This window comes from Hypanus sabinus, chromosome 27, assembly GCF_030144855.1.
Source record: "Hypanus sabinus isolate sHypSab1 chromosome 27, sHypSab1.hap1, whole genome shotgun sequence".
In the NCBI taxonomy this organism is placed as follows: domain Eukaryota; kingdom Metazoa; phylum Chordata; class Chondrichthyes; order Myliobatiformes; family Dasyatidae; genus Hypanus; species Hypanus sabinus.
The window spans coordinates 43,356,422-43,381,969 of record NC_082732.1 but is presented as its reverse complement, the minus strand read 5'-3'; the positions used below and the strand labels follow the sequence as shown (position 1 = coordinate 43,381,969).

Here is a 25,548-nt window from a genome sequence, read left to right as displayed (position 1 = left end):
TGTCGGTCCATCACCTCCTCTTCTACCATGATGAGAGCACCCTCAGGTTGGAGGAACAACACCTCATATTCCGTCGAGGTACCTTCCAACCTGATGGTATCAGTATCGATTTCTCAAACTTCTGTACAATGTCCTGTGTCTGTTACTCAAAATGGCTTCTTTGGTTTGTTACGAGCAGGAATGCTTCTTTGTCGGATAAGTGTTTCTCTCGCCGTTGTTTCGCTTTAGAATGGCTGATATGGTAATTGTATTCATTTGTTAATCAATGGGGAATGTTATTGTGTCTTGTGATGCTGGGAACTTGGGGGAGGGGTTTTCGCGGGTTTTGGTGTGGGGGGAAGCCGAGGAAGACGCCGAGGAAGGTGGATGTGTGCTGGACTGCTCGTAAGACCACCGGGGTGGTCCCAGTGCGACGGCTGGATGGGTCGATTGGTTTGTTGATTGAGCTCCAACGAGTGCACTAAACAGACTGAACTTTGATAAGTTGGCGCCTTTTGTTTTTTTCCTGATATATATATATTGTATTGCCTACTACTCTTTTAATTTTAGTAAACTCTTTAAAGTGTATTTCATAACGGTATTTGTTGTGGGTTTGATACTGTTGGCGGGCGCAAGGCATAAACTCGATTCTCACAGCACCTGCGTGTACGGGAGGTGGGTTGGTGAATTGCTGGAACTCCGTTTCCCCTAGACATATACCAGCCTTTTGGGTAAGTGTTACACTTCCACTAAATTTCCCTCCCCTTCCCTCTTCTTTTATTCCCACTTTGGCCTCTTATCTCTCTGCCCATCACCTCCCCCTGTTGCCCCTCCTCCTTCCCTTTCTCCTGTAGTCCATTCTCCTCTCCTATCAGATTCCTTCTTCTTCAGCCCTTTACATTTTTCACCTATCACCTCCCAGTTTCTTACTTCATCCCCTGTTCCCCACCCATCTGGCTTCACCTATCACCTTCTAGCTTGTCTTCCTACCCCTCCCCAAGCCCCCTCTGCCCCTCACTTTCTTAGTCTGGCATCTTCCTTTCCAGTACAGATGAAGGGTCTCAGCACAAAATGTCAACTGCTTATTCCTCTCTATAGATGCTGCCTAATCTGTTGAGTTCCTCCTGTATTTTAAGTGTGTAACCCTAACCATATGTCTTAGCAATGTGGGAGGAAACTGGAGCACCTGGAAGAAACTCACACAGTCATGGGGAAGACATAAAAACTCCTTAGAGAGAGCAGAGGGAATCGAACCCTAATCACTGGCACTGTAAACTATCATGCTAACGGCTATATATAGTGATGTAGTGTAAATGGGTTCGTTGTTTATTCAGAAACTGATGGCAAAGGAATCATTGAGTGTGTGTCTTCAGGTTCCTTTAACTTCTCCCTGATTGTAGTAATGAGAAGGAGCATGTCCTGGCTGGTGAGGATCTTTAATGATGAATGTTGACTTATTGAAGAAGATGTCCTCGATGTTAGAGTGGCAAATGCCATGATGGATCTGACTGAGTTTACACCCTCCTGCAGCTCTTTCCCATCCTGTTCGTTGGAGCCTCGAAGCCAAATGGTGGTGTAACCAGTCAGAATACTTTCCATAGTATATCCATAGAAATTTGCTAGAGTCTTTGGTGACACACTGAAGTTCCTCAAACTCCTAATTGGGTGTGCCTTCTTCATGATTCCATCACCGAGTTAGGGAACTGGAGCTGCAGCTCGATGACCTTCGCCTGGTCAGGGAGAGTGAGGAGGTGATAGAGAGGAGTTACAGGCAGGTGGTCACTCCGGGGCCACGGGAGGCAGATAGGTGGGTCACGGTCAGGAAGGGGAAGAGGCAGGTACTAGAGAGTACCCTAGTGGCTGTACCCCTTGACAATAAGTACTCATGTTTGAGTACTGTTGGGGGGGACAGCCTTCCTGGTGGAAGTGACAGTGGCTGGGCCTCCGGCACAGAGGACAGCCCTGTAGCTCAGAAGGGTAATGATAGAAGAAAGAGGACCATAGTAATAGGGGACTCGATAGTCAGGGGTTCAGACAGGTGGTTCGGTGGAGGTGATCGGGAGTCCTGGATGGTAATTTGCCTCCCTGGTGCCAGGGTTCGGGACGTTTCTGATCGCATCCAAGATATCCTGAAGTGGGAGGGTGAGGAGCCAGAGGTCGTGGTACATGTAGGTACCAATGACATAGGTAGGAAAGGGGAAGAGGTCCTGAAATGAGAGTATAGGGAGTTAAGAAGGCAGTTAAGAAGAAGGACCGCAAAGGTAGTAATCTTGGGATTACTGCCTGTGCCACGCGACAGTGAGAGTAGAAATGGAATTAGGTGGAGGATGAATGTGTGGCTGTGGGATTGGTGCAGGGGGCAGGGATTCAAGTTTCTGGATCATTGGGACCTCTTCTGGGGCAGGAGTGACCTGTTCAAGAAGGACGGGTTACACTTGAATCCTAGGGGGACCAATATCCTAGTGGGGAGGTTTGCTAGGGCTACAGGGCAGACTTTAAACTAGTAAGATGGGGGGGGGGGCGGGAATCAATTTGAGGATACTATGGTAGAGAAGGTTAGTTCACCAGTGGAGCAAGTAAATAGACAGTGTGTGAGGGAGGAAAGGCAGGTGATGGAGAAGGGATGCACTCAGCCCGAAGATGTAGGGGAGAAGAAAGAAAAGGATAATAAATTTGAATGCATTGTTAGGGATGAAAAGAGAGGAGGAGGTGGAGAGTATCTTAAATGTATCTATTTTAATGCTAGGAGCATTGTAAGAAAGGTGGATGAGCTTAAAGCGTGGATTGATACCTGGAATTATGATGTTGTAGCTATTAGTGAAACATGGTTGCAGGAAGGGTGTGATTGGCAACTAAATATTCCTGGGTTTAGTTGCTTCAGGTGTGATAGAGTAGGAGGGGCCAGAGGAGGAGGTGTTGCATTGCTTGTCCGAGAAAATCTTATGGCGGTGCTTTGGAAGGATAGATTAGAGAGCTCCTCTAGGGAGGCTATTTGGGTGGAATTGAGGAATGGGAAGGGTGTAGTAACACTGATAGGAGTGTATTATAGGCCACCTAATGGGGAGCGTGAGTTGGAAGAGCAAATGTATAAGGAGATAGCAGATATTTGTAGTAAACACAAGGTGGTGATTGTGGGAGATTTTAATTTTTCACACGTAGACTGGGAAGCTCATTCTGTAAAAGGGCTGGATGGTTTAGAGTTTGTGAAATGTGTGCAGGATAGTTTTTTGCAACAATACATAGAAGTACCGACTAGAGATGGGGCAGTGTTGGATCTCCTGTTAGGGAATGCGATAGGTCAGCTGACAGATGTATGTGTTGGGGAGCACTTCGGGTCCAGTGATCACAATAGCATCAGCTTCAATATAATTATGGAGAGGGTCAGGACAGGACCTAGAGTTGAGATTTTTGATTGGAGAAAGGCTAACTTTGAGGAGATGCGAAGGGATTTAGAGAGAATGGATTGGGTCAAGTTGTTTTATGGGAAGGATGTAATAGAGAAATGGAGGTCATTTAAGGGTGAAATTATGAGGGTACAGAATCTTTATGTTCCTGTTAGGTTGAAAGGAAAGGTCAAAGGTTTGAAAGCACCATGGTTTTCAAGGGATATTAGAAATTTAGTTCGGAAAAAGAGGGATGTCTACAATAGATATAGGCAGCATGGAGTAAAGGAATTGCTCGAGGAATATAAAGAATGTAAAAGGAATCTTAAGAAAGAGATTAGAAAAGCTAAAAGAAGATACGAGGTTGGTTTGGCAAATAAGGTGAAAGTAAATCCGAAAGGTTTCTACAGTTATATTAAAAGCAAGAGGATAGTGAGGGATAAAATTGGCCCCTTAGAGAATCAGAGTGGTCAGCTATGTGTGGAGCCGAGGGAGATGGGAGAGATTTTGAATGATTTCTTCTCTTCGGTACTCACTAAGGAGAAGGATATTGAATTGTGTAAGGTGTGGGAAACAAGTAAGGAAGTTATGGAACCTATGACAATTAAAGAGGTGGAAGTACTGGCTCTTTTAAGAAATTTGAAAGTGGATAAATCTCCGGGTCCTGACAGGATATTCCCCAGGACCTTGAGGGAAGTTTGTGTAGAAATAGCAGGAGCTCTGACGGAGATCTTTAAGATGTCATTAGAAACGGGGATTGTGCCGGAGGATTGGCGTATTGCTCATGTGGTTCCATTGTTTAAAAAGGGTTCTAGAAGTAAGCCTAGCAATTATAGACCTGTCAGTTTGACACCAGTGGTGGGTAAATTAATGGAAAGTATTCTTAGAGATAGTATTAATAATTATCTGGATAGACAGGATCTGATTAGGAGTAGCCAGCATGGATTTGTGCGTGGAAGGTCATGTTTGACAAACCTTATTGAATTTTTTGAAGAAGTTACGAGGAATGTTGACGAGGGTAAGGCAGTGGATGTAGTCTATATGGACTTCAGCAAAGCCTTTGACAAAGTTCCACATAGAAGGTTAGTTAAGAAGGTTCAGTCATTAGGTATTAATGCTGGAGTAATAAAATGGATTCAACAGTGGCTAGATGGGAGATGCCAGAGAGTAGTGGTGGATAATTGTTTATCGGGATGAAGGCCGGTGACCAGCGGGGTGCCTCAGGGATCTGTTTTGGGCCCAATGTTGTTAGTAATATACATAAATGATCTGGATGATGGGGTGGTAAATTGGATTAGTAAGTATGCCGATGATACTAAGGTAGGAGGTGTTGTGGATAATGAGGTGGGTTTTCAAAGCTTGCAGGGAGATTTATGCCGGTTAGAAGAATGGGCTGAATGTTGGCAGATGGAGTTTAATGCTGAGAAGTGTGAGGTTCTACATTTTGGCAGGAATAATCCAAATAGAACATACAGGGTAAATGGTAGGGCATTGAGGAATGCAGAGGAACAGAGAGATCTAGGAATAACAGTGCATAGTTCCCTGAAGGTGGAGTCTCATGTCAATAGGGTGGTGAAGAAGGCTTTTGGAACGCTGGCCTTTATAAATCAAAGCATTGAGTACAGAAGTTGGGATGTAATGTTAAAATTGTACAAGGCTTTGGTAAGGCCAAATTTAGAATATTGTGTGCAGTTCTGGTCACCGAATTATAGGAAGGATATCAATAAGTTAGAGAGAGTGCAGAGACGATTTACTAGGATGTTGCCTGGGTTTCAGCACTTAAGTTACAGAGAAAGGTTGAACAAGTTAGGTCTCTATTCATTGGAGCGTAGAAGGTTGAGGGGGGATTTGATCGAGGTATTTAAAATTTTGAGAGGGATAGATAGAGTTGACGTGAATAGGCTGTTTCCATTGAGAGTAGGGGAGATTCAAACGAGAGGATATGATTTGAGAGTTAGGGGGCAGAAGTTTAAGGGAAACACAAGGGGGTATTTCTTTACTCAGAGAGTGATAGCTGTGTGGAATGAGCTTCCTGTAGAAGTAGTAGAGGTCAGTTCAGTTGTGTCATTTAAGGTAAAATTGGATAGGTATATGGACAGGAAAGGAGTGGAGGGTTATGGGCTGAGTGCGGGTAGATGGGACTAGGTGAGATTAAGAGTTCGGCACGGACTAGGAGGGCCGAGATGGCCTGTTTCCATGCTGTGATTGTTATATGGTTATGTTGTGACCAGGATAGATCTTCAGAGATGTTGACACCCAGAAACTTGAAATTTTTGTGATCCTTTGATCCAATGGATTTGTCACTCAATGGTTCCTCCACTATAATAATCAAGATGTTTAAGATCGTTAACATAAACGTTATTTACACTCAGTGGCCATGTTATTAGGTACAGGGGTGGAACCTGGTGTGACCTGCTGCTGTAGCCCATCCACTTCAAAGTTCAGCATGTTGTTCATTCAGAGATGCTCTTCTGCACACCACTGTTGTAACGTGTGGTTATTTGAGTTACTGTCACCTTCCTGTCAGCTTGAACCAGTCTGGCCATTCTCCTCTCACCTCTCTCATTGACAAGGCATTTGCCGCTCACTGGATGTTCTTTGATTTTTCACACCATTCTCTGTAAACTCTAGAGACTGTTGTGTGTGAAAATCCCAGGAGATCAGCAGTTTCTGAGATACTCAAACCACCACATCTGGCACCAACAATCATTTCATGGCCAAAGTCTCTTAGATCACATTTCTTCCCTGTTCTGATGTCTGGCTGAACAGCAACTGAACCTTTGACCATGTCTGCATGCTCTTATGCACTGAGTTGCTGCCACACGATTGGCTGATTAGGTATTTGCATTAATGAGCAGGGGTAGAGATGTACCTAATAAAGTGGTCACTGAATGTATACACCTACAGGAGCTGCCTCACTCTAAAATGTGCCACATTTCACTCTTCAACGTACATCGAAATAGAGCAAACATGAAAGAGTCCCATCACCATGGCAATAAGATTTAGTTAATTAGATATTGTATTTCTTTGACTTCTTATACTGATCTTCTCCAGTGAGTGAAAGCCTAATATTACATAAGAATAAGATTTAATATTCTCCACATGACAGTTAATGAAATCTTCTGGATGTATTTGAGTCACAGGCTACTGCTGAAATCTATTACGTGCAGTTAGACAAAAGGCAAATCATACAAGCAGTCACAGTCCCGCTATGGGTGGCATATTAGCAACGGTTAGTGTAACACTATTACAGCACCGGTGACCCTGGTTCAGCACCTGCCACAGTCTGTAGGGAGCTTGTATGTTCTCTGTCTGACCACGTGGGATTTCTCCGGGCTTTCTGGTTTCTTCCCACGTTCTAAAGGCTAGAGTTAGTAAGTTGTAGGAATGCTGTGTTGGTGGCAGCACTTGCTGGCTGCTTAGTACAATCTTTGTTACTTTGATTTGATGCAGACGACACACTTCACTGTATGTTTTGACGTCAATGTAACAAAAAAGGTGGTGAAAACAAGTAAAAATTAATTTACGATAGAACTATATATAGAATGGCACAGTAACGTAGTGGTTAGCATAACGGTATCACCGTGCTAGCAGCCCAGGTTCAATTCCCGCCACAGTCTGTAAGGAGTTTGTACGTGGCCTCCCGCATTCCAAAGGTGTACCAGTTAATAGGTTAGGGTTAGGCCAGATAGGTGTAACTGGAGAGCGCAGGCTCATTGGGCTGAAAGCACCTGTTACTGTGCTGTACATCTAAAGCAAGAATAAAGAGTAAATTTATCTAGTCCGTACCTTCAGTGTTTCTCTCCCACCCCGAGGACGAAGGAGATGTGCACGGTGATTTAGTATTCTCTGATGCTGGAAAATATACAAACACATAAAATATCTCATCAGAATTAGGTTAACTATTACTGCAATACATAAAATATTACTATAAATAACAATAAGAATATGTAAAAAAAGAGGTGGTGCAACAACAGAGAATAAAATAGTGAGGTGGTGTTCACAGATTCACTGTCCGTTCAGAAATCTGATGGCAGAGGGGAGGAGGCTGTTCCTGAAATGTTGAATGTGTGTCTTCAGGCTCCTGTACCTCATCCCTGATGCATGCCAACTTTCTAAGGCATCGCCTTTTGAAGATGGCCTCAGTAGCAGGGAAAGACATGCCCATGATGGAGCTGTCTGAGTTAACAGCCCTCTTCAGCTTTTTACAGTCCTCTACAGTGGCCCCTCAATAACAACGTTAGAATATTCTCCACAGTACAAAGTTTGGATTTGGCCTTGGCAGAGAAATGTTACGGCCCACTGGTCCATGCATGTGGGCACTCCCTTGTATACAAAGAGCCAATCTCACAGGAACTCAATACTCCTGGAAAGTGAAATACTCCTGGAAATTCTGGGCCCACCTCCAGAATATGCCTCAAAAGGAACTTGTGCCACCCATCAAAACTGTGAAAGACAGTCAAAACTGCCCAATGCATCACCGGCACCAGCCTACCCACCATCAAGGAGAGATATACAGAAAGATGCTGGAAAAGGGCCAGTAACGTCATGAAGGAACCCACGCACCCTGCTCATGGACTGTTTGTCCCACTCCCATCAGGGAGGAGGCTACGTAACATCCACACCAGGACTACTAGACTCAAAAACAGTTACTTGCCCCAAGCAGTAAGGCTGATCAACACCTCCACCCACTAACTCCACCACTTCTTTATATTTTCCATCAGTCTCCTGACATATAGCCTAGTGTCACTTTATGGACATGCAATCAATCTGTGTATATAAGCTATCTTATGTATTTATATTTATTGTATGTGTTTTTACTATAATTGTGTTCTTTATCATAATGTCTTTTTTCGTGCTGCATCAGATCTGGAATAACAATTATTTCGTTCTCCTTTCACTTGTGTACAGGAAATTACATTAAACAATCTTGAATATTGAAATATTAAGGTAAAGTAAAAATTAATGCTTCCCCATCTCCCGATCGGTAATCCTTGAACACTAATGTGTCTAGTTCTAGACTGTTATAGAATTCAGTTGATAGTTCCAGATGGAATGCCAGGGAAACCCAGCGAGACAGGGCTCTACCATTGAACTCTGTGGCACAGAGTTTGGAGACACAGTAGCGTAGCTGGTAGAGATGCTGCCTCGCAGTACCAGAGTCTCAGGTTCAATTCTGGCTTCGGGTGCTGTCAGTGTGGATCTTGCATGTTCTCCCTGTAACTGTAAGAGTTTCCTCTGGATGTTCTGGTTTCCTCTCATGTCCCAGGAGATGCGCGTTGATTCAAGTACAGTCCAAAGACAGTTTCTACCCCTCAACCATCAGGCTCGACTAAAAGGGGATAAAGCAATTACAGCACCAATGACCCAGGTTCAATTCCGCCACTGTCTGTAAGGAGATTATGTGTTCTCTTCTACTTTTCTCCTATGTTTTATGATCACATCAAGTTCAAGTTTACTGCCATTCAACCGTACAAATGTATACTGTTAATCGAGACAACATTCCTCCAGACCAAGGTACACAGCACTGTACACGCAACTCACACGCATAACACATAAAGTAATATTAAATATTATGGCAATATTTCATAAAACAGAAGTAATATCGCCACAAATAAATTAACAAAAATCAATAACAAATATGATCTTATGGATTTAGACCCAGTGATCATGAAGGGCCAGTGACATATTGCCGAATCAGGATGACATGGGCCTTGAGGGGATAGAAGATGTGGAGATGATAATGTTTTCCTGCATCCGCAAGTCCACATTTTGGAGAGAAGTCACATAGTTGAGAAGTGCTGTATATTCTTGCCTTTATCTTTCATGAGCCATTGTCACATCGTCAGAACTGTTACGAGCTATATATTCCAGATTTAATTAATTACGTGATTTCAAATTCACCAGCTACCGTGGTGAGAGTTGAAATTCCACCCATGGATTAAAAATTAAATAGCTGAACAGTAACTTAATCATGATATTGCCATACTCTGATTCATTAACTTGTAAAGTATAATCTTGTGAAATCTCTTCAGGTTGCTAAGGGTTTTTTTTGGTATTAAATTAGTTAAATTTGCCTTTGAAATTCTTTAAATGTTTAATTACCTTCAGGTTGTATTCAGCAGTGAATTCAACAAGGCAAAAGTCCTACATTACTCAGAAATAACCTACTTTCACCTGTAAAATTATCTCTCTTTGTTCTTGTTTCTGTCTAATGTTTTGCCAGCAGTCAGACCACACACGGGACAAGGATGTAGAAAAATGTGGTGTTTACAGAGAGTGGTGGACCTATCTCAGTCCACCACTGAGCACAGATACTATACGAGGAGAGCTGCCATCATCCCGGCCATGCTGCCATTAGGCAAGAAGTACAGCAGCCTGAGGTCCCACACCACCAGGTTCAGGAGTAGTTATTATCCCTCAACCATCAGGCTCCTGAATCAGTGTGAATAACTTCACTCACCTGAACTCTGAACTGATTCCACAACCTACAGGCTCACTTTCAAAGACTCCACAACCATGTTCTCAGTATTGTTTGTTTATTTTTATTTGCAGAATTGTCTTTTCTTTTAGTTGTTTGTCAGCCTTTGCGTATAGTTTTTCATAAATTCTACTGTGTTTGTTTCTTTATTTTTCTGTAATGTCTGCAAGAAAATGAATCTCAGATGCTATAAGATGATGTATACATACTTTGACAATACATTTATTTTGACTTTGACTGTGAAGAGAGTGCAGGAAAGGTTCACCAGAATGATGCCTCAATTTGAGGGTATGGTTTTAAAAGACTCTCGGATAGACACAAGCATGTAAGAAAAATGGAAGGTTATGGTCTGTGTGGGAGGGAAGGGTTAGATTTATCAATATATTTCTTTCCCTCCACCCCACCTTCTTATTCTGGCATTGTCCCCCCTCTGCAGTCCTGAAGAAGGGTCTCGGCTTGAAATGTCAACAGTCAATTCATTTCCATTGATGCTGCCTGGCCTGCTGAGTTCCTGCAGCATTTTGTGTGTGCTGTGATCATGAGATTGTTTAGTTATTGCAAGACAGTCTTCTGCACAGGTTCACTGAAGTGATTGCATGGCCGAATCTATGTGTAGAAAGAGGTAAGTGGTAAATCATAAACATAAGAGACTCTGCAGATGCTGGAAATCCAGAGCAACACACACAATGCTGGGGGAACTCAGCATGGCAGGCAGCATCTGTGGAGAGGTCAGGTAAAGATGGCAGATTTTCTTTCCTGAAGAATTCAGGAAATCAGAAGTTTCACAGCCATCATTACTAAGAACTGATATTTTAAAAATTCTGAAATACTTAATAAACGGGGTTTAAATATCACAGGTATTACAGACTTTAAACACAACAGAATCTGCAGATGCTGGAAATCTTGAGGAACACACACAGAATGCTGGGGGGCCTACAGGTCAGGCAGTATCTATGGAGGGAAATAAACAGTTGACATTCCGGACCAAGACTCTTATCAAGTAATTGGTTAATCATTATGCATTGTAATAATCAATAAGTTGACATATTGTTAGCCTGCTTTTGAAAAACAAAATTTGATGGTCTGCAGTTAAGAAGTTGTATGGTGTGTTGGCCTTCATCAGTTGGGGGATTAAGTTCAAGAGCATGAGGTAATGTCACAGCTCTATAAAACCCTGAGTAGACCACACTTGGAACATTGTGTTCAGCTCTGGTCCCTCATTGTTGGAAGGATGTGAAAGCTCTGGAGGGAGGGGGTTTGCAGAGGAGATTTACCAGGAGGATGCCTGGATTGGAGAGCAAATCTTTTGAGGAAAGATTGAGCAAGCTAGGGCTTTTCTCTTTGAAGTGAAGGAGGATGAGAGGTGACCTGATAGAAGTTTACAAGATGATCAAGTGGACGGCCTGAGGCTTTTTCCCAGGACAGAAATGGTTAATATGAGAGGGCATAATTTTAAGGTGGTCAGAGGAAAGTGCAGAGTTAATGATTTTACATTGAAGTGGTGGGTGTGTGATATGTGCTGTCAGGGTTGGTGATAGAGACAAATGCATTAGAGACTCTTACATAGGCACCTGGATGACAGAAAAATGAAGGGCTATGGGGGAAGGGAAGGGTTAGATTGATCTAGAGTTGGTTAAAAGTTGGCACAACATGATGAGCTGAAGAGGCTGTACTAGGCTCTATTGTTCTGTCTTCTATGATAATACCCAAAGGCTGGGGTAGCAAAAATAGCAAAGATAAAAGATGCAGGAGCGTTATCTCAGGATCCCTGAATAAATGCAGCCATTCCCCTAGATACTGAGATTAATGTTAAGTTGGATATTAATCTGTTGAGCTATGTGTTAGGACAGAGACTAAAATGCTTCTGCACTGCCTAACTCACTGAATCAGAAATATACCGGAACAGAGCAAACACACACAAAATGCTGGAGGAGCTCAGCAGGCCAGGGAGCATCTATGGAAAAGAGTAAACAGTCGACATTTTGGGCCGGGACCCTTCATCAGGACTGGAGAGGAAGGGGGATGAAGCCAGAGTAAGAAGCTGGGGAACAAGCTGGCAGGTTTATAGGTGAGAGCAGGTGGGTGGGGGAGGGGATGAAGTATGAAGCTGGGAGGTGATAGGTGGAAGCGGTAAAGGGCTGAAGAAGAAGGAATCTGATTTGAGAGGAGAGTGGACCATGGGAGAAAGGGAAGGAGAAGGGACATCAAAGGGAGGTGAGGAGAAGAGAGGGGAGAGAAGGGAACCAGAATGGGGGATGGAAAAAGAGAGAAAGAGGATATGGAGAAATTACCAGAAGTTGGAGAAATCAATATTCATGCCATCAGGTTGGAGGTTCCTCAGACGGAATACGAGGTGTTGCCTCTCCAACCTGTGCGAAGCACTGATATCTGGTATATTGCGCATGGATGGTTTATCTCTAGACCCAGGTTTTCAAGATTCAGGTTACTTATCATGCGTACATCAAAACGTACAGTGAAATGTGTTGTTCACACTGACGACCAGCACAGCCAAGGGTGTGCTGGTTCTAGCCCATGAGTGTCACCACACAATCATTCACCGCTCTGTCAGAAAGCGAAGCCGTCGGCTGCCACCCTCTCCGGCTGAAAAGAGTCAATTTCTAAACTGCTAATCACAAATAATTACACGTCCACATATGTACATGCCCACGCCTTCTCCAATTCATGTGCTTCATTAAAGTATATTGAACCTTAATAGAAACCTAATCTGCTTCATCACTACAGTCTAACATCATTATTTCACACTCCCACACAAACACACACACTGCACTTTATGGAGCGGTGCCTTGAGCTGTTATTAGCACACACTATACTCATCAAGTTCAGGAAATAAGACATAGGAGCAGAATCGGACCATTCGGCCCATCAAGCCTGTTCTGGAATTCCATCACGGCTGATTTGTTTTCCCTCTCAACCCCGTTCTCCTAATAGCGTAGCAGTTAGCACAAAGTTATTACAGCTTGGGGTGTTCTGGAATTCGGAATTCAGTTCCTGTGCTGCTCTGTAAGGAGCGTCTGTACCCGTGGGTTCTGCAGGTCCTCCTCGTTCCTCGTTAAGTGGTGATTGTAAACTGTCCCATGATTACGTTAGGGTTAATGGGGGTTGTAGGGTTGCTGAGGTGGTGAGGCTTGAAGGGCTGGGAGGGCCTACTCCACACTGTATCAGAAAAAAAATGAATAATCAGAACGTATTAACCTCCACTTTCAGTACCACAGCCTTCCGTGGCAATGAATTCCAGATTCACCACCCTCTGGTTAAAGAAATTCCTCCTCATCTCTGTTCTAAATGGATGTCCTTCTCTTCTGAGGCTGTGCCCACTGGTCCTAGACTCCAATACACTTGGAAACATCCACACCACATCCATTCTATCCACACCTTTCAATATCTGATAAGTTTTAATGAGGTCTCCCCTCATTCTTCTAAACTCCAGTAAGCACAGGCCAAGAGTCATCGAACACTTCTCATTATTAACTCTTTCATTCCCAAGATCATTCTTGTGAAGCTCCTCTGGACCCTCTCCAATGCCGACACATCCTCGGCTTGTAACAAATAATCACTATGTAATGCTCTGGGAAAGGTTTTACTCTAATGTAGCTGCAGCGTTTGGGTTATGACAAGAAATAACAGGGGCTTTGGAATGTGCAGTGTCCAATGAGGGGAGTGATGCACCATCAATAACTCTCAGAGACAGGAGGCAAAAGATAGGCTTTTATTAGCTGCAAATGTGACCATGACATCTCGGAGACTGAGGGAGGAGCAGTGCCTCCAATCGCCTTTATACAGGGGTCTGTGGGAGGAGCCACAGGAGCAGTCAGCAGAGGGCGTGTCCAGACAGGTATACACATAGTTTACCACAGGGAGGTTTTCCTTTTTTGTATGCCCAAGAGTGAGGGATTTGTGGGCTTTTGTTCGGCGGAAGATGGAAAGAGAAGATGCCAGAATGGAGAGGTCGTAGACTGCAGGACGGAGTGGACGTAGAATGGGCTGGAAGTCAACGACACCTGGGGGAAATCGATGGAGAACTAATGGACATGAGCTCCAACGTGCACATTAGATTGTTTCATTAAAATGGGCCCTTTCTCTTTTTGTTTTTCTTTACTAACCCTCTTGTCAAATTAAGAATTATAAAGCTAAATCTTTTAATGCATGTGGTGTACTGTTTGTGATTTCGTGGTACTGATTTGTAACAGGGGAAAGCATCATACAGCATCCACACAAACGAGATTTCTGGGCACGGTCTTCTCCTAGACTAATGCCACCAGCCAAACCTGAGGGTTACAACTATTTGAATAACTTCCTAACCAGGTCTAAGAACTCAAAGGAATAATGCACAGGATTATAAACACAAGAGGTTCTGCAGATGCTGGAAATCTAGAGCAACACACACAATGCCGGAGGAACTCAGCAGGTCAGACAGAGTCTACGGAAATGAAAAGCAGTCTATGTTTCGAGCCAAGTCCCTTCATAAGGACTCCATGTGTAGAGGATTAGCATCCTAGATTGATAGCCTCTCTCTGACATTACCTTCTGAAAATCCAAGTACACAACATTAACTGATTCTCCTTTGTCTATCCTGCTTTTTACTTCTTCGATAACTCCAACAGATTTGTCAGGCAAGATTTTCCCTTGAGGAAACCATGCTGACTACAACCTATTTTATCATGTGCCTCCAAGTACCCTGATTAGTAATCAGCGCCAACAACTTCCCAACCACTGAGGTCAGAATAACTGGCCTATAGTTTCCTTTTCTGGTCTTTTGGAAACATTCCAGAATCTAGTGATTCTTGAAAGATCATTATTAATGCAAATTTACATGGAAAGCTCAGTGCAAATGTTCAAAGGTTTGTTTCCCTGCTGGAAAGGACCATATTAAGCTCACCAGACAGTCTGCGAAATAATTGTATGATTCAGCCTATTGTTCTTTGGATAATGTTAGCTTAAAACACATTAGTGTGCTCCATCTACTATCAGAATAATTCAGCTGCATACCTCAAATGAGCCAGTAACTCTGGAAAGATGGAGATTGAATATTTTTTTGTTCATGCTGATAGGGGAATTTGCTAGTTATTATTTATTTATTGAGATACAGCAATAAAAGAATTCCGGCCCTTCGAACTGTACTGCCCAGAAACCACCAGCCCACTAGCCTAAGCATGGGGAAATTAACAATGATCAATTAACCTGCTAACCAGTCCATCTCTGGACTGTGGGAGGGAGCCAGGGCACCCGGAGAAAACCCCAGCGTACAGACTCCTTACAGATGACGTCGGAATTGAACTCTAAACTCTGATGCCCTGAGCTGTGAGAGTGTCGTTAATACTCTCAGAACAACAAGCCAGGCAGCAGAGTTTCTTTTAACTAAAGAGAGCATAGCACTATTACAATGCCAGCCAACTGGGTTCAATTCCCACCACAGTCTGTAAGGAGCTTGTATGTTCTGTGTGGGCTGTCTCCGTGTGCTCTGGCTTCCTCCCACATTACAAAGGCGTACAGCTCCCGTTAGTGCATCTTATCCATTTATTCAGATAAAGTGCGGAACGCTGGACAGTAAGGCTCCAAGGGCCCATTCCGTGCTGTATATCTAAAATAAAAATTTAAAAAAAATTAATGTGATGATCAACATACTCTTCAAATTGAAAAATATTCATCATTAAACCCTCATTAATTAGGCTGTCGTGATTGCATAAACTAGTTTTAATCAGGGAAATGGCACTCCTGCAAAATCTTAAAATGTGTGCAGCAACACTTTCACAAATCCCAGTAGGATAACAGTCAAGGTTTCTGCATTTTCGAATTAACAAGATCACTGCAATAAATTGATTGCTTTGCAATTAATATAAAAATATTTTTTTTAAATGGAAGATTCTTCAATGGGAAAGGAGAGAAATGAAGTTAATATTAAGTTGCAGTGACAGTGGGGAAAGGATGGATAGGGAAGAATCGACACTCAGAGGTACACCTGTACCCCTGCTCGTTAATGCAAAGATCTAATCAGCCAATCATGCAGCAGCAACTCAATGTATAAAAACATGCAGTCACTGTCTGGTATGGAGGGGCTACTGTACAGGACTGAAAGAAGCTGCAGGAGGTAGTAATTCTAGTCAATTCCATCTTAGGTACTAGCCTACAAAGTACCCAGGATATCTTCAGGGAGTGGGGTCTCAGAAAGGCAGCGTTCAATATTAAGGATCTCCAGCACCCAGGGCATGCCCTTTTCTTACTGTTACCATCAGGTAGGAGGTACAGAAGCCTGAAGGCACACACTCAGCGATTCAGGAACAGCTTCTTCTCCTCTGCCATCCGATTCCTAACTGGACATTGAAGCTTTGGACACTACCCTACTTTTTTAAATATACAGTATTTCTGTTTTTGCTCGTTTTTTAAAAACCATGGTCCTGGAGGAACATTTTTTTTATTTTTACTGTGTACTGTACCAGCAGTTTATGGTTGAAATGACAATAAAAAGTGACTTGACTTGAATAGACATATACCGTAACTGATTTACTTATTATTATTTTTATAAATTTTATTTTTTTTCTCTGTTATATTATGTATTGCATTGAACTGCTGCTGCTAAGTTAACAAATTTCATGTCACGTGCTGGTGATAACGAACCTGATTCTGATTCTAGTCAAGAGGTTCATTTGTTGTTCAAACCAAACATCCGAGTGGGGAAGAAATGTGACCTAGGTGACTTTGACCGTGGTGCCAGACGAGGTGATTCTCAGAGAATCTAATGATCTCCTGGGATTTTCACGCACAGCAGTCTCTAGAATTTACAGAGAATGTTGCAAAAAACAAAAAGCATCCAATGAGCAGCAGTGCTGTGGGTTAATGAGAGAGGTGAGAGGAGAACAGCCAGACTGGTTCAAGCTGACAGGAAGGCGACAGTAACTCAAATAACCACACGTTACAACAGCGGTGTGCAGAAGACGATCTCTGAATGCACAGCATTTTGGATGTTGAATTGGATCGATTACAGCAGCAGAAGACTGCAAACATACACTCAATGGCCACCTTATTATGTGCAGGAGGTACCTAATAAAGTGGCCACTGTGTGTATATTGGTTTATAACTGAGGAATGCTCCCCTAAGTGAACGTGCTGAGAATTCATTTTCCATGATGGTATCAGCTGCTCTTGATTTATTGAGTGTTATTGATCAACATTCAGTACTTCCTACTGAATTGGAGCAGATTGCCCCAGGTTACAGTCACTTTCAGAAGGTTGTGATAGTATTAGACTTAGTACAGTATATTAACTTGCAACACCAGATGAATTAAAATAGTTTTTTTTTGTTGGTAAGGTTGTTTGCCAAGCCTGGAGGTTAGGTTGCGAATGCTTCATCACTAGTTGAGGTGACATCATCAGTACTAACTGCTGATGAAACGTGGGCGACCTCACCTCCGGGCTCAGCAAACAACCCAACAAACTAAGAGCTGGCCTGAGCTACCAATTTCTCTTTCATTTCAAACTTATTTTTATTACTTATTTAGGGATACAGCGTGGAACAGCCCCTTCCTGACTCTCGAGCCACCCCAATTTAACCCTCGCCTAATCACAGGATAAGTCACAATGACCAACTGTCCAGTATGTCTTTGGATCACCCGGAGAAAACTCGTGCATTCCATGGGGAGGATGCTGGGAACTCCAATGCCCCGAGCTGCAACAGTATCGTGCTAACCGTTACGCTACCACGGCGCACTTAATGATTTAATATGGTAATTTAAAAGTGATTCTGGTCCTGCACTGAGCTTATCTGTTTGTTGATGCCAAATTCTTCGTGAAGATACTTGGAACATCCTCTGTGAAATTGGCTTTAAAAAATAAAAACCCCTTCAATTTTAAGGTATTCAGCACTACAAGGATGTTGCCTGGATTGGGGAGCATGCCTTATGAGAGTAGGTTGAGTGAACTCGGCCTTTTCTCCTTGGAGTGACAGAGAATGACAGGTGACCTGATAGAGGTGTATAAGATGATGAGAGGCATTGATCGTGTGGATAGTCAGAGACTTTTTCCCAGGGCTGAAATGGTTGTCACAAGAGGACACAGGTTTAGGGTGCTGGGGAGTAGGTACAGAGAAGATGTCAAGGGGTAAATTTTTTACTCAGAGAGTGGTGAGTGTGTAGAATGGGCTGCCAGCGACGGTGGTGGAGGCAGATACGATAGGGTTTTTTAAGAGGCTTTTATGGGGAGTAGGTACAGAGGAGATGTCAGGGGTAAGCTTTTTGCTCAGAGAGTGGTGAGTGCGTGGAATGGGCTGCCGGCGACGGTTGTGGAGGTGGATATGATAGGGTCTTTTAAGAGGCTTTTAAATAGGTACATGGAGCTTAGTAAAATAGAGGGCTACAGGTAAGCCTAGTAATTTCTAAGGTAGGGACATGTTCGGCACAATTTTGTGGGCCGAAGGGCCTGTATTGTGCTATAGGTTTTCTATGTTACTATTTCATTGTTTTACAAGCTATGGACTCACTTTCAAGGCTCTTCATCTCATGTTCTCCATATTTAATGTTTATTTATTATTATTATTTTCCTTTTGTTTTTGCTCAGTTTGCCATCGTTTTCACATTGGTCGTTCGCCCATTATGATGTGCATAGTTTTTTCCATTGATTCTATTGTGTTTCTTTGTATCTACTGTGAAAACCCACAAGAAAATGAATCTCAAGGGTGTATATGCTGACGTGGACAGTACTGTGCAAAAGACTTAGGCACATATATTTAGCTAGGTTACTGTAGTAATTTTATGTATTGCACTGTACTGTTGCTGCAAAAAAATAACAAATTTCATGCCACATGTGAGTGATGATAAACCTGATTCTGATATGGGTCTCTATTGTGGACTGAGAGTGGGAAGGGGGCATAAGACTGATTTCGGGAATGCAAGGGTTAACATATCAGGAACGTTTGACGGCTCGGGGCCTGTACTCACTGGAGTTTAGAAGAATAAAGGGGGATCTCATTGAAGGCTATCAAATATTGAAAGGTCCAGATACAGTGGATGTAGAGAGGATGTTTCCTGTAGCAGGTGAGTCTAGGACCAGAGGGCACACCTCAAACCAGAGGAATGTCCATTTAGAGCAGAGATGAGGAATTTCTTTAGACAGACAGTAGTGAATCTGTGGAATTCATTGCCACAGATGGCTGTCAAGGCCAAATCATTGAGTATATTTAAAGTGGGGGTTGATAAGTTCTTAATTATTAGTGGGGGTGATAGAGAGGAGTTACAGGCAGGTGGTCACTCCGGGGCCATGGCAGGCAGATAGGTGGGTCACGGTCAGGAAGGGGAAGAGGCAGGTACTAGAGAGTACCCCAGTGGCTGTCCCCCTTGACAATAAGTACTCATGTTTGAGTACTGTTGGGGGGGACAGCCTACCTGGTGGAAGTGACAGTGGCTGGGCCTCCGGCACAGAGGACGGCCCTGTAGCTCAGAAGGGTAGGGATAGAAGAAAGAGGACCATAGTAATAGGGGACTCGATAGTCAGGGGTTCAGGCAGGCGGTTCTGTGAAGGTGATCGGGAGTCCCGGATGGTAATTTGCCTCCCTGGTGCCAGGGTTCGGGACGTTTCTGATCGCGTCCAAGATATCCTGAAGTGGGAGGGTGAGGAGCCAGAGGTCGTGGTACATGTAGGTACCAATGACATAGGTAGGAAAGGGGAAGAGGTCCTGAAACGAGAGTATAGGGAGTTAGGAAGGCAGTTAAGAAGAAGGACCGCAAAGGTAGTAATCTTGGGATTACTGCCTGTGCCACGCGACAGTGAGAGTAGGAATGGAATTAGGTGGAGGATGAATGCGTGGCTGTGGGATTGGTGCAGGGGGCAGGGATTCAAGTTTCTGGATCATTGGGACCTCTTCTGGGGCAGGCGTGACCTGTTCAAGAAGGACGGGTTACACTTGAATCCTGGGGGGACCAATATCCTAGCGGGGAGGTTTGCTAGGGCTACAGGGCAGACTTTAAACTAGTAAGATGGGGGGGGGGGCGGGAATCAATTTGAGGAGACTATGGTAGAGAAGGTTAGTTCACCAGTGGAGCAAGTAAATAGACAGTGTGTGAGGGAGGAAAGGCAGGTGATGGAGAAGGGATGTGCTCAGCCCGAAGATGTAGGGGAGAAGAAAGAAAAGGATAATAAATTTGAATGCATTGTTAGGGATGAAAAGAGAGGAGGAGGTGGAGAGTATCTTAAATGTATCTATTTTAATGCTAGGAGCATTGTAAGAAAGGTGGATGAGCTTAAAGCGTGGATTGATACCTGGAATTATGATGTTGTAACTATTAGTGAAACATGGTTGCAGGAAGGGTGTGATTGGCAACTAAATATTCCTGGATTTAGTTGCTTCAGGTGTGATAGAGTAGGAGGGGCCAGAGGAGGAGGTGTTGCATTGCTTGTCCGAGAAAATCTTATGGCGGTGCTTTGGAAGGATAGATTAGAGAGCTCCTCTAGGGAGGCTATTTGGGTGGAATTGAAGAATGGGAAAGGTGTAGTAACACTGATAGGAGTGTATTATAGGCCACCTAATGGGGTGCGTGAGTTGGAAGAGCAAATGTATAAGGAGATAGCAGATATTTGTAGTAAACACAAGGTGGTGATTGTGGGAGATTTTAATTTTCCACATGTAGACTGGGAAGCTCATTCTGTAAAAGGGCTGGTTGGTTTAGAGTTTGTGAAATGTGTGCAGGATAGTTTTTTGCGACAATACATAGAAGTACCGACTAGAGATGGGGCAGTGTTGGATCTCCTGTTAGGGAATGCGATAGGTCAGCTGACAGATGTATGTGTTGGGGAGCACTTCGGGTCCAGTGATCACAATAGCATCAGCTTCAATATAATTATGGAGAGGGTCAGGACAGGACCTAGAGTTGAGATTTTTGATTGGAGAAAGGCTAACTTTGAGGAGATGCGAAGGGATTTAGAGAGAGTGGATTGGATCAAGTTGTTTTATGGGAAGGATGTAATAGAGAAATGGAGGTCATTTAAGGGTGAAATTATGAGGGTACAGAATCTTTATGTTCCTGTTAGGTTGAAAGGAAAGGTCAAAGGTTTGAAAGCACCATGGTTTTCAAGGGATATTAGAAATTTAGTTCGGAAAAAGAGGGATATCTACAATAGATATAGGCAGCATGGAGTAAAGGAATTGCTCGAGGAATATAAAGAATGTAAAAGGAATCTTAAGAAAGAGATTAGAAAAGCAAAAAGAAGATACGAGGTTGGTTTGGCAAATAAGGTGAAAGTAAATCTGAAAGGTTTCTACAGTTATATTAAAAGCAAGAGGATAGTGAGGGATAAAATTGGCCCCTTAGAGAATCAGAGTGGTCAGCTATGTGTGGAGCCGAGGGAGATGGGAGAGATTTTGAACGATTTCTTCTCTTCGGTATTCACTAAGGAGAAGGATATTGAATTGTGTAAGGTGTGGGAAACAAGTAAGGAAGTTATGGAACCTATGACAATTAAAGAGGTGGAAGTACTGGCGCTTTTAAGAAATTTGAAAGTGGATAAATCTCCGGGTCCTGACAGGGACCTTGAGGGAAGTTTGTGTAGAAATAGCAGGAGCTCTGACGGAGATCTTTAAGATGTCATTAGAAACGGGGATTGTGCCGGAGGATTGGCGTATTGCTCATTTGGTTCCATTGTTTAAAAAGGGTTCTAGAAGTAAGCCTAGCAATTATAGACCTGTCAGTTTGACATCAGTGGTGGGTAAATTAATGGAAAGTATTCTTAGAGATAGTATTAATAATTATCTGGATAGACAGGATCTGATTAGGAGTAGCCAGCATGGATTTGTGCATGGAAGGTCATGTTTGACAAACCTTATTGAATTTTTTGAAGAAGTTACGAGGAATGTTGACGAGGGTAAGGCAGTGGATGTAGTCTATATGGACTTCAGCAAAGCCTCTGACAAAGTTCCACATGGAAGGTTAGTTAAGAAGGTTCAGTCGTTAGGTATTAATGCTGGAGTAATAAAATGGATTCAACAGTGGCTAGATGGGAGATGCCAGAGAGTAGTGGTGGATAATTGTTTATTGGGATGGAGGCCAGTGACTAGCGGGGTGCCTCAGGGATCTGTTTTGGGCCCAATGTTGTTTGTAATATACATAAATGATCTGGATGATGGGGTGGTAAATTGGATTAGTAAGTATGCCGATGATGTGTTGTGGATAATGAGGTGGGTTTTCAAAGCTTGCAGGGAGATTTATGCCGGTTAGAAGAATGGGTTGAATGTTGGCAGATGGAGTTTAATGCTGAGAAGTGTGAGGTTCTACATTTTGGCAGGAATAATCCAAATAGAACATACAGGGTAAATGGTAGGGCATTGAGGAATGCAGTGGAACAGAGAGATCTAGGAATAACAATGCATAGTTCCCTGAAGGTGGAGTCTCATGTCAATAGGGTGGTGAAGAAGGCTTTTGGAACGCTGGCCTTTATAAATCAAAGCATTGAGTACAGAAGTTGGGATGTAATGTTAAAATTGTACAAGGCATTGGTAAGGCCAAATTTAGAATATTGTGTGCAGTTCTGGTCACCGAATTATAGGAAAGATATGAATTAGAGAGAGTGCAGAGACGATTTACTAGGATGTTACCTGGGTTTCAGCAGTTAAGTTACAGAGAAAGGTTGAACAAGTTAGGTCTCTATTCATTGGAGCGTAGAAGGTTGAGGGGGGATTTGATCGAGGTATTTAAAATTTTGAGAGGGATAGATAGAGTTGACGTGAACAGGCTGTTTCCATTGAGAGTAGGGGAGATTCAAACGAGAGGACATGATTTGAGAGTTGGGGGCAGAAGTTTAAGGGAAACACGAGGGGGTATTTCTTTACTCAGAGAGTGATAGCTGTGTGGAATGAGCTTCCTGTAGAAGTAGTAGAGGCCAGTTCAGTTGTGTCATTTAAGGTAAAATTGGATAGGTATATGGACAGGAAAGGAGTGGAGGGTTATGGGCTGAGTGCGGGTAGATGGGACTAGGTGAGATTAAGAGTTCAGCACGGACTAGGAGGGCCGAGATGGCCTGTTTCCGTGCTGTGACTGTTATATGGTTATATGGTAATTAATCAGGGCATTAAAGGTTACAGGGTGAAGGCAGGAGAATGGAGTTGAGAGGGATAATAAATCAGCCATGATGGAATGGTGGAGCAGACTCAATGGGCCAAATAGCGTAATTCTGCTCCTATGTCTTTATGGTTGACCACTTCCTCTGGCAGCTCATTCTACATACTGACGACAAGCTGGGTGATAAATGCCTTTCACATTCTTATTTAATCTCTCTCTCAGCTTAAATCTATTCTCTCTAGCTCTTGATTCCCCAACCCAGGGGGAAAAGACTACACACATTCACCCTATCCATGTCTGTCATAATTTAATACACCTCTATAAGATTTATTTATTTGGAGATGCAGAGTGGGACAGGCCTTTCTGGCACAATGAGCCGCACGACTCAGCAACCCACTGATTTAACCCCAGCCTGATCACAGGACAATTTACAATGACCACTTAACCTACCACCCAATACATCTTTGGAATGTGGGAGGAGACTGGAGCACCCAGAGGTTCACGGGGAGAAAGTAGGAACTCCTTCCAGGTGGCACCAGAATTGAACTCTGGAATGCCCCAAGATTTAATATTGCCATGGTAAATGCTAGACTACTGTATTGCTCTAATCACCTACAATGAATAAACTCATAGCCTGCTCAGCCTCTCTCTATAGCTCAATTTCTTGAGTCCATTCTCCTTGTTGGACATACCTTTATAGATTATATTTAATTGTATTGGAGACAGCACACAGAAAGAGGTCCTTTGGCTCAACTCTGTGTTAGGCACTTTTGTTTCATTCAACCCTGCTCAGCCAAGGATCAATTCTCTTCTCCCTCAAACGCTTGCGTAGCTTCACTGAGAAACACCTCACCCACCACCTCTCACCACGCTTTGTGTAAAGTGGCTTCTGTTAAGTTCCCTATTTGATTTGTCTGCCTCTTTCTGATATCGTTGGACTCTGGTTACACAGTCCTCCTGAAGGGAAAATGTCCTTTCAGTGTCCTCTCTATCAAAACCCTTCAGGGCTGGAGTTAATTTACCTCTTGTCTTATTTACTCAAGGGGACAGAAACACAGTCCTCATGAAGGGTGTCAGCCCAAAATGATGATTTTATTCTCCTCCACAGATGCTACCTGACCTACAGCATTTTGTGTGTGTGTGTTTCCCTCCCCCTTCCCTCTTCTTCTATTTCCTGCTCTGGCCTCCTGCCTCTTCTCCTCAACTGCCTATCACCAGCTCTGGTGTCTCTTCTCCTTCCCCTTATCCATGGTCCAATCTCCTCCCCTGTCCAATTACTTCTTCTCTAGCCCTTTGCCTTTTCCACTTGTTGCCTCCCAGGTCTTTCCCCTCCCCCTTCCTCACCTGCCTGGCTTCACCTGTTGCCTTTTAGCTTGTCCTCCTTCCCCCTTTTCCCCTTTTTATTCTGACGTCTTTCCCCTTCCTTTCCAGTCCTGAAGAAGGGCCTCAGCCTGAAATGACCCGTTTATTCATTTGCACAGGTGCTGCCTGACCAGCTGAGTTCTTCTGGCATTTTGTGTGTATTGAGCAAATCATTTTCTTTTTTTGGAATAGACACTGGTCTATCTGCATCATAGACGAACAGGAAGCACGGGGAAGCATTAGAGAGGGTGCAGAGAAGATTTACCAGGACGCTGCCTGGACTACAGGCTATGTCTTATAGGCTGAGTGAGCTAGGGCTTTCTTCTTTGGAGCAAAGAAGGATGACAGCTGACTTGACAGTGTACAAGGTAAGAGGCATAGATCGAGTGGATCGTCAAAGACCTTTTCCCAGGGTGGAAATGGCTAATACAAGAGGCGATTGGAGTAAAGGGGTGATGTCAGAGTTAGGTAGCGGGTGCATGGAACGTGTGGTCAGGCATGCCGCTGGAGGTGGATGCATGTGGGGCATTTAAAAACTCTCAAGGAGGCACGTGGATTATAGAAAAATGGAAGGTTATGTAGGAAGGAAGGGTTAGATTGATCTTTGAGTAGGTTAAAAGGGTGGCATAATATTGGGGGCTGAGGGGTCTATGCTGTGCTATGATGTTCTATGCTTTCTGTTCTGTGTAGGACTGTCAAAGTTTGCATTAGGGTTGAGGCTATGTGAAGAAGTTGGTCTGGGGCCTCCATTCGAAAGGACACGAGAAGCTGCAGCAGGTTGGTGACTCAGCCAGCTCCATCGCGGGCACAACCCTCTCCACCCTCAGGGACACCTCGAGCAGGAGGCAGCCGTCACTAAGGTCCCTCACCATCCAGGACCTGCCCCTTCTCATTGTTACCACAAGACAGAACATACAGGAGCTCGAAGACACTCACTCCAGGATTCAGGAACATTTTCTCCCCCTGCACCATCAGATTTCTCTGTGCACATTACCTCGTTATTTTGTTCTCTTACTTTATTTTGCTTCTCATAGTATTTTCATCTTTGTGCTGCTGTCACAAATATATAAGTTAGTGATAATAAACCTGATTCTGATTTGGATCAAAATTTATTCAGAACAAGCCTTCTCCCATAATCGGCATCCGTCTCCACTTCAGAGAAGCACCAAACTTGGAAACTGATCTATTGGAGTAGATGTAAACAGAGGAAATAAAAGCGGAGAGGGAAAGTGATGTTGGGAGTGTGAGGTACCAAAAAAATTCTTTTATTTCTCTTTCCTCCATCT

General features: G+C 43.5%; 1 protein-coding gene across 1 annotated transcript in view; it reads right to left on the bottom strand.

Moving 5' to 3' along the window:
* The window catches only part of vwa5b1 (von Willebrand factor A domain containing 5B1), a 192,634-nt gene that overhangs the window by 14,541 nt on the left and 152,545 nt on the right, over nucleotides 1–25,548 (bottom strand). The window contains exon 19 of the mRNA XM_059952343.1: nucleotides 7,152–7,217. Coding sequence (XP_059808326.1) covers nucleotides 7,152–7,217 — 66 coding nt within the window. The remainder of the gene's footprint in view (nucleotides 1–7,151; nucleotides 7,218–25,548) is intronic.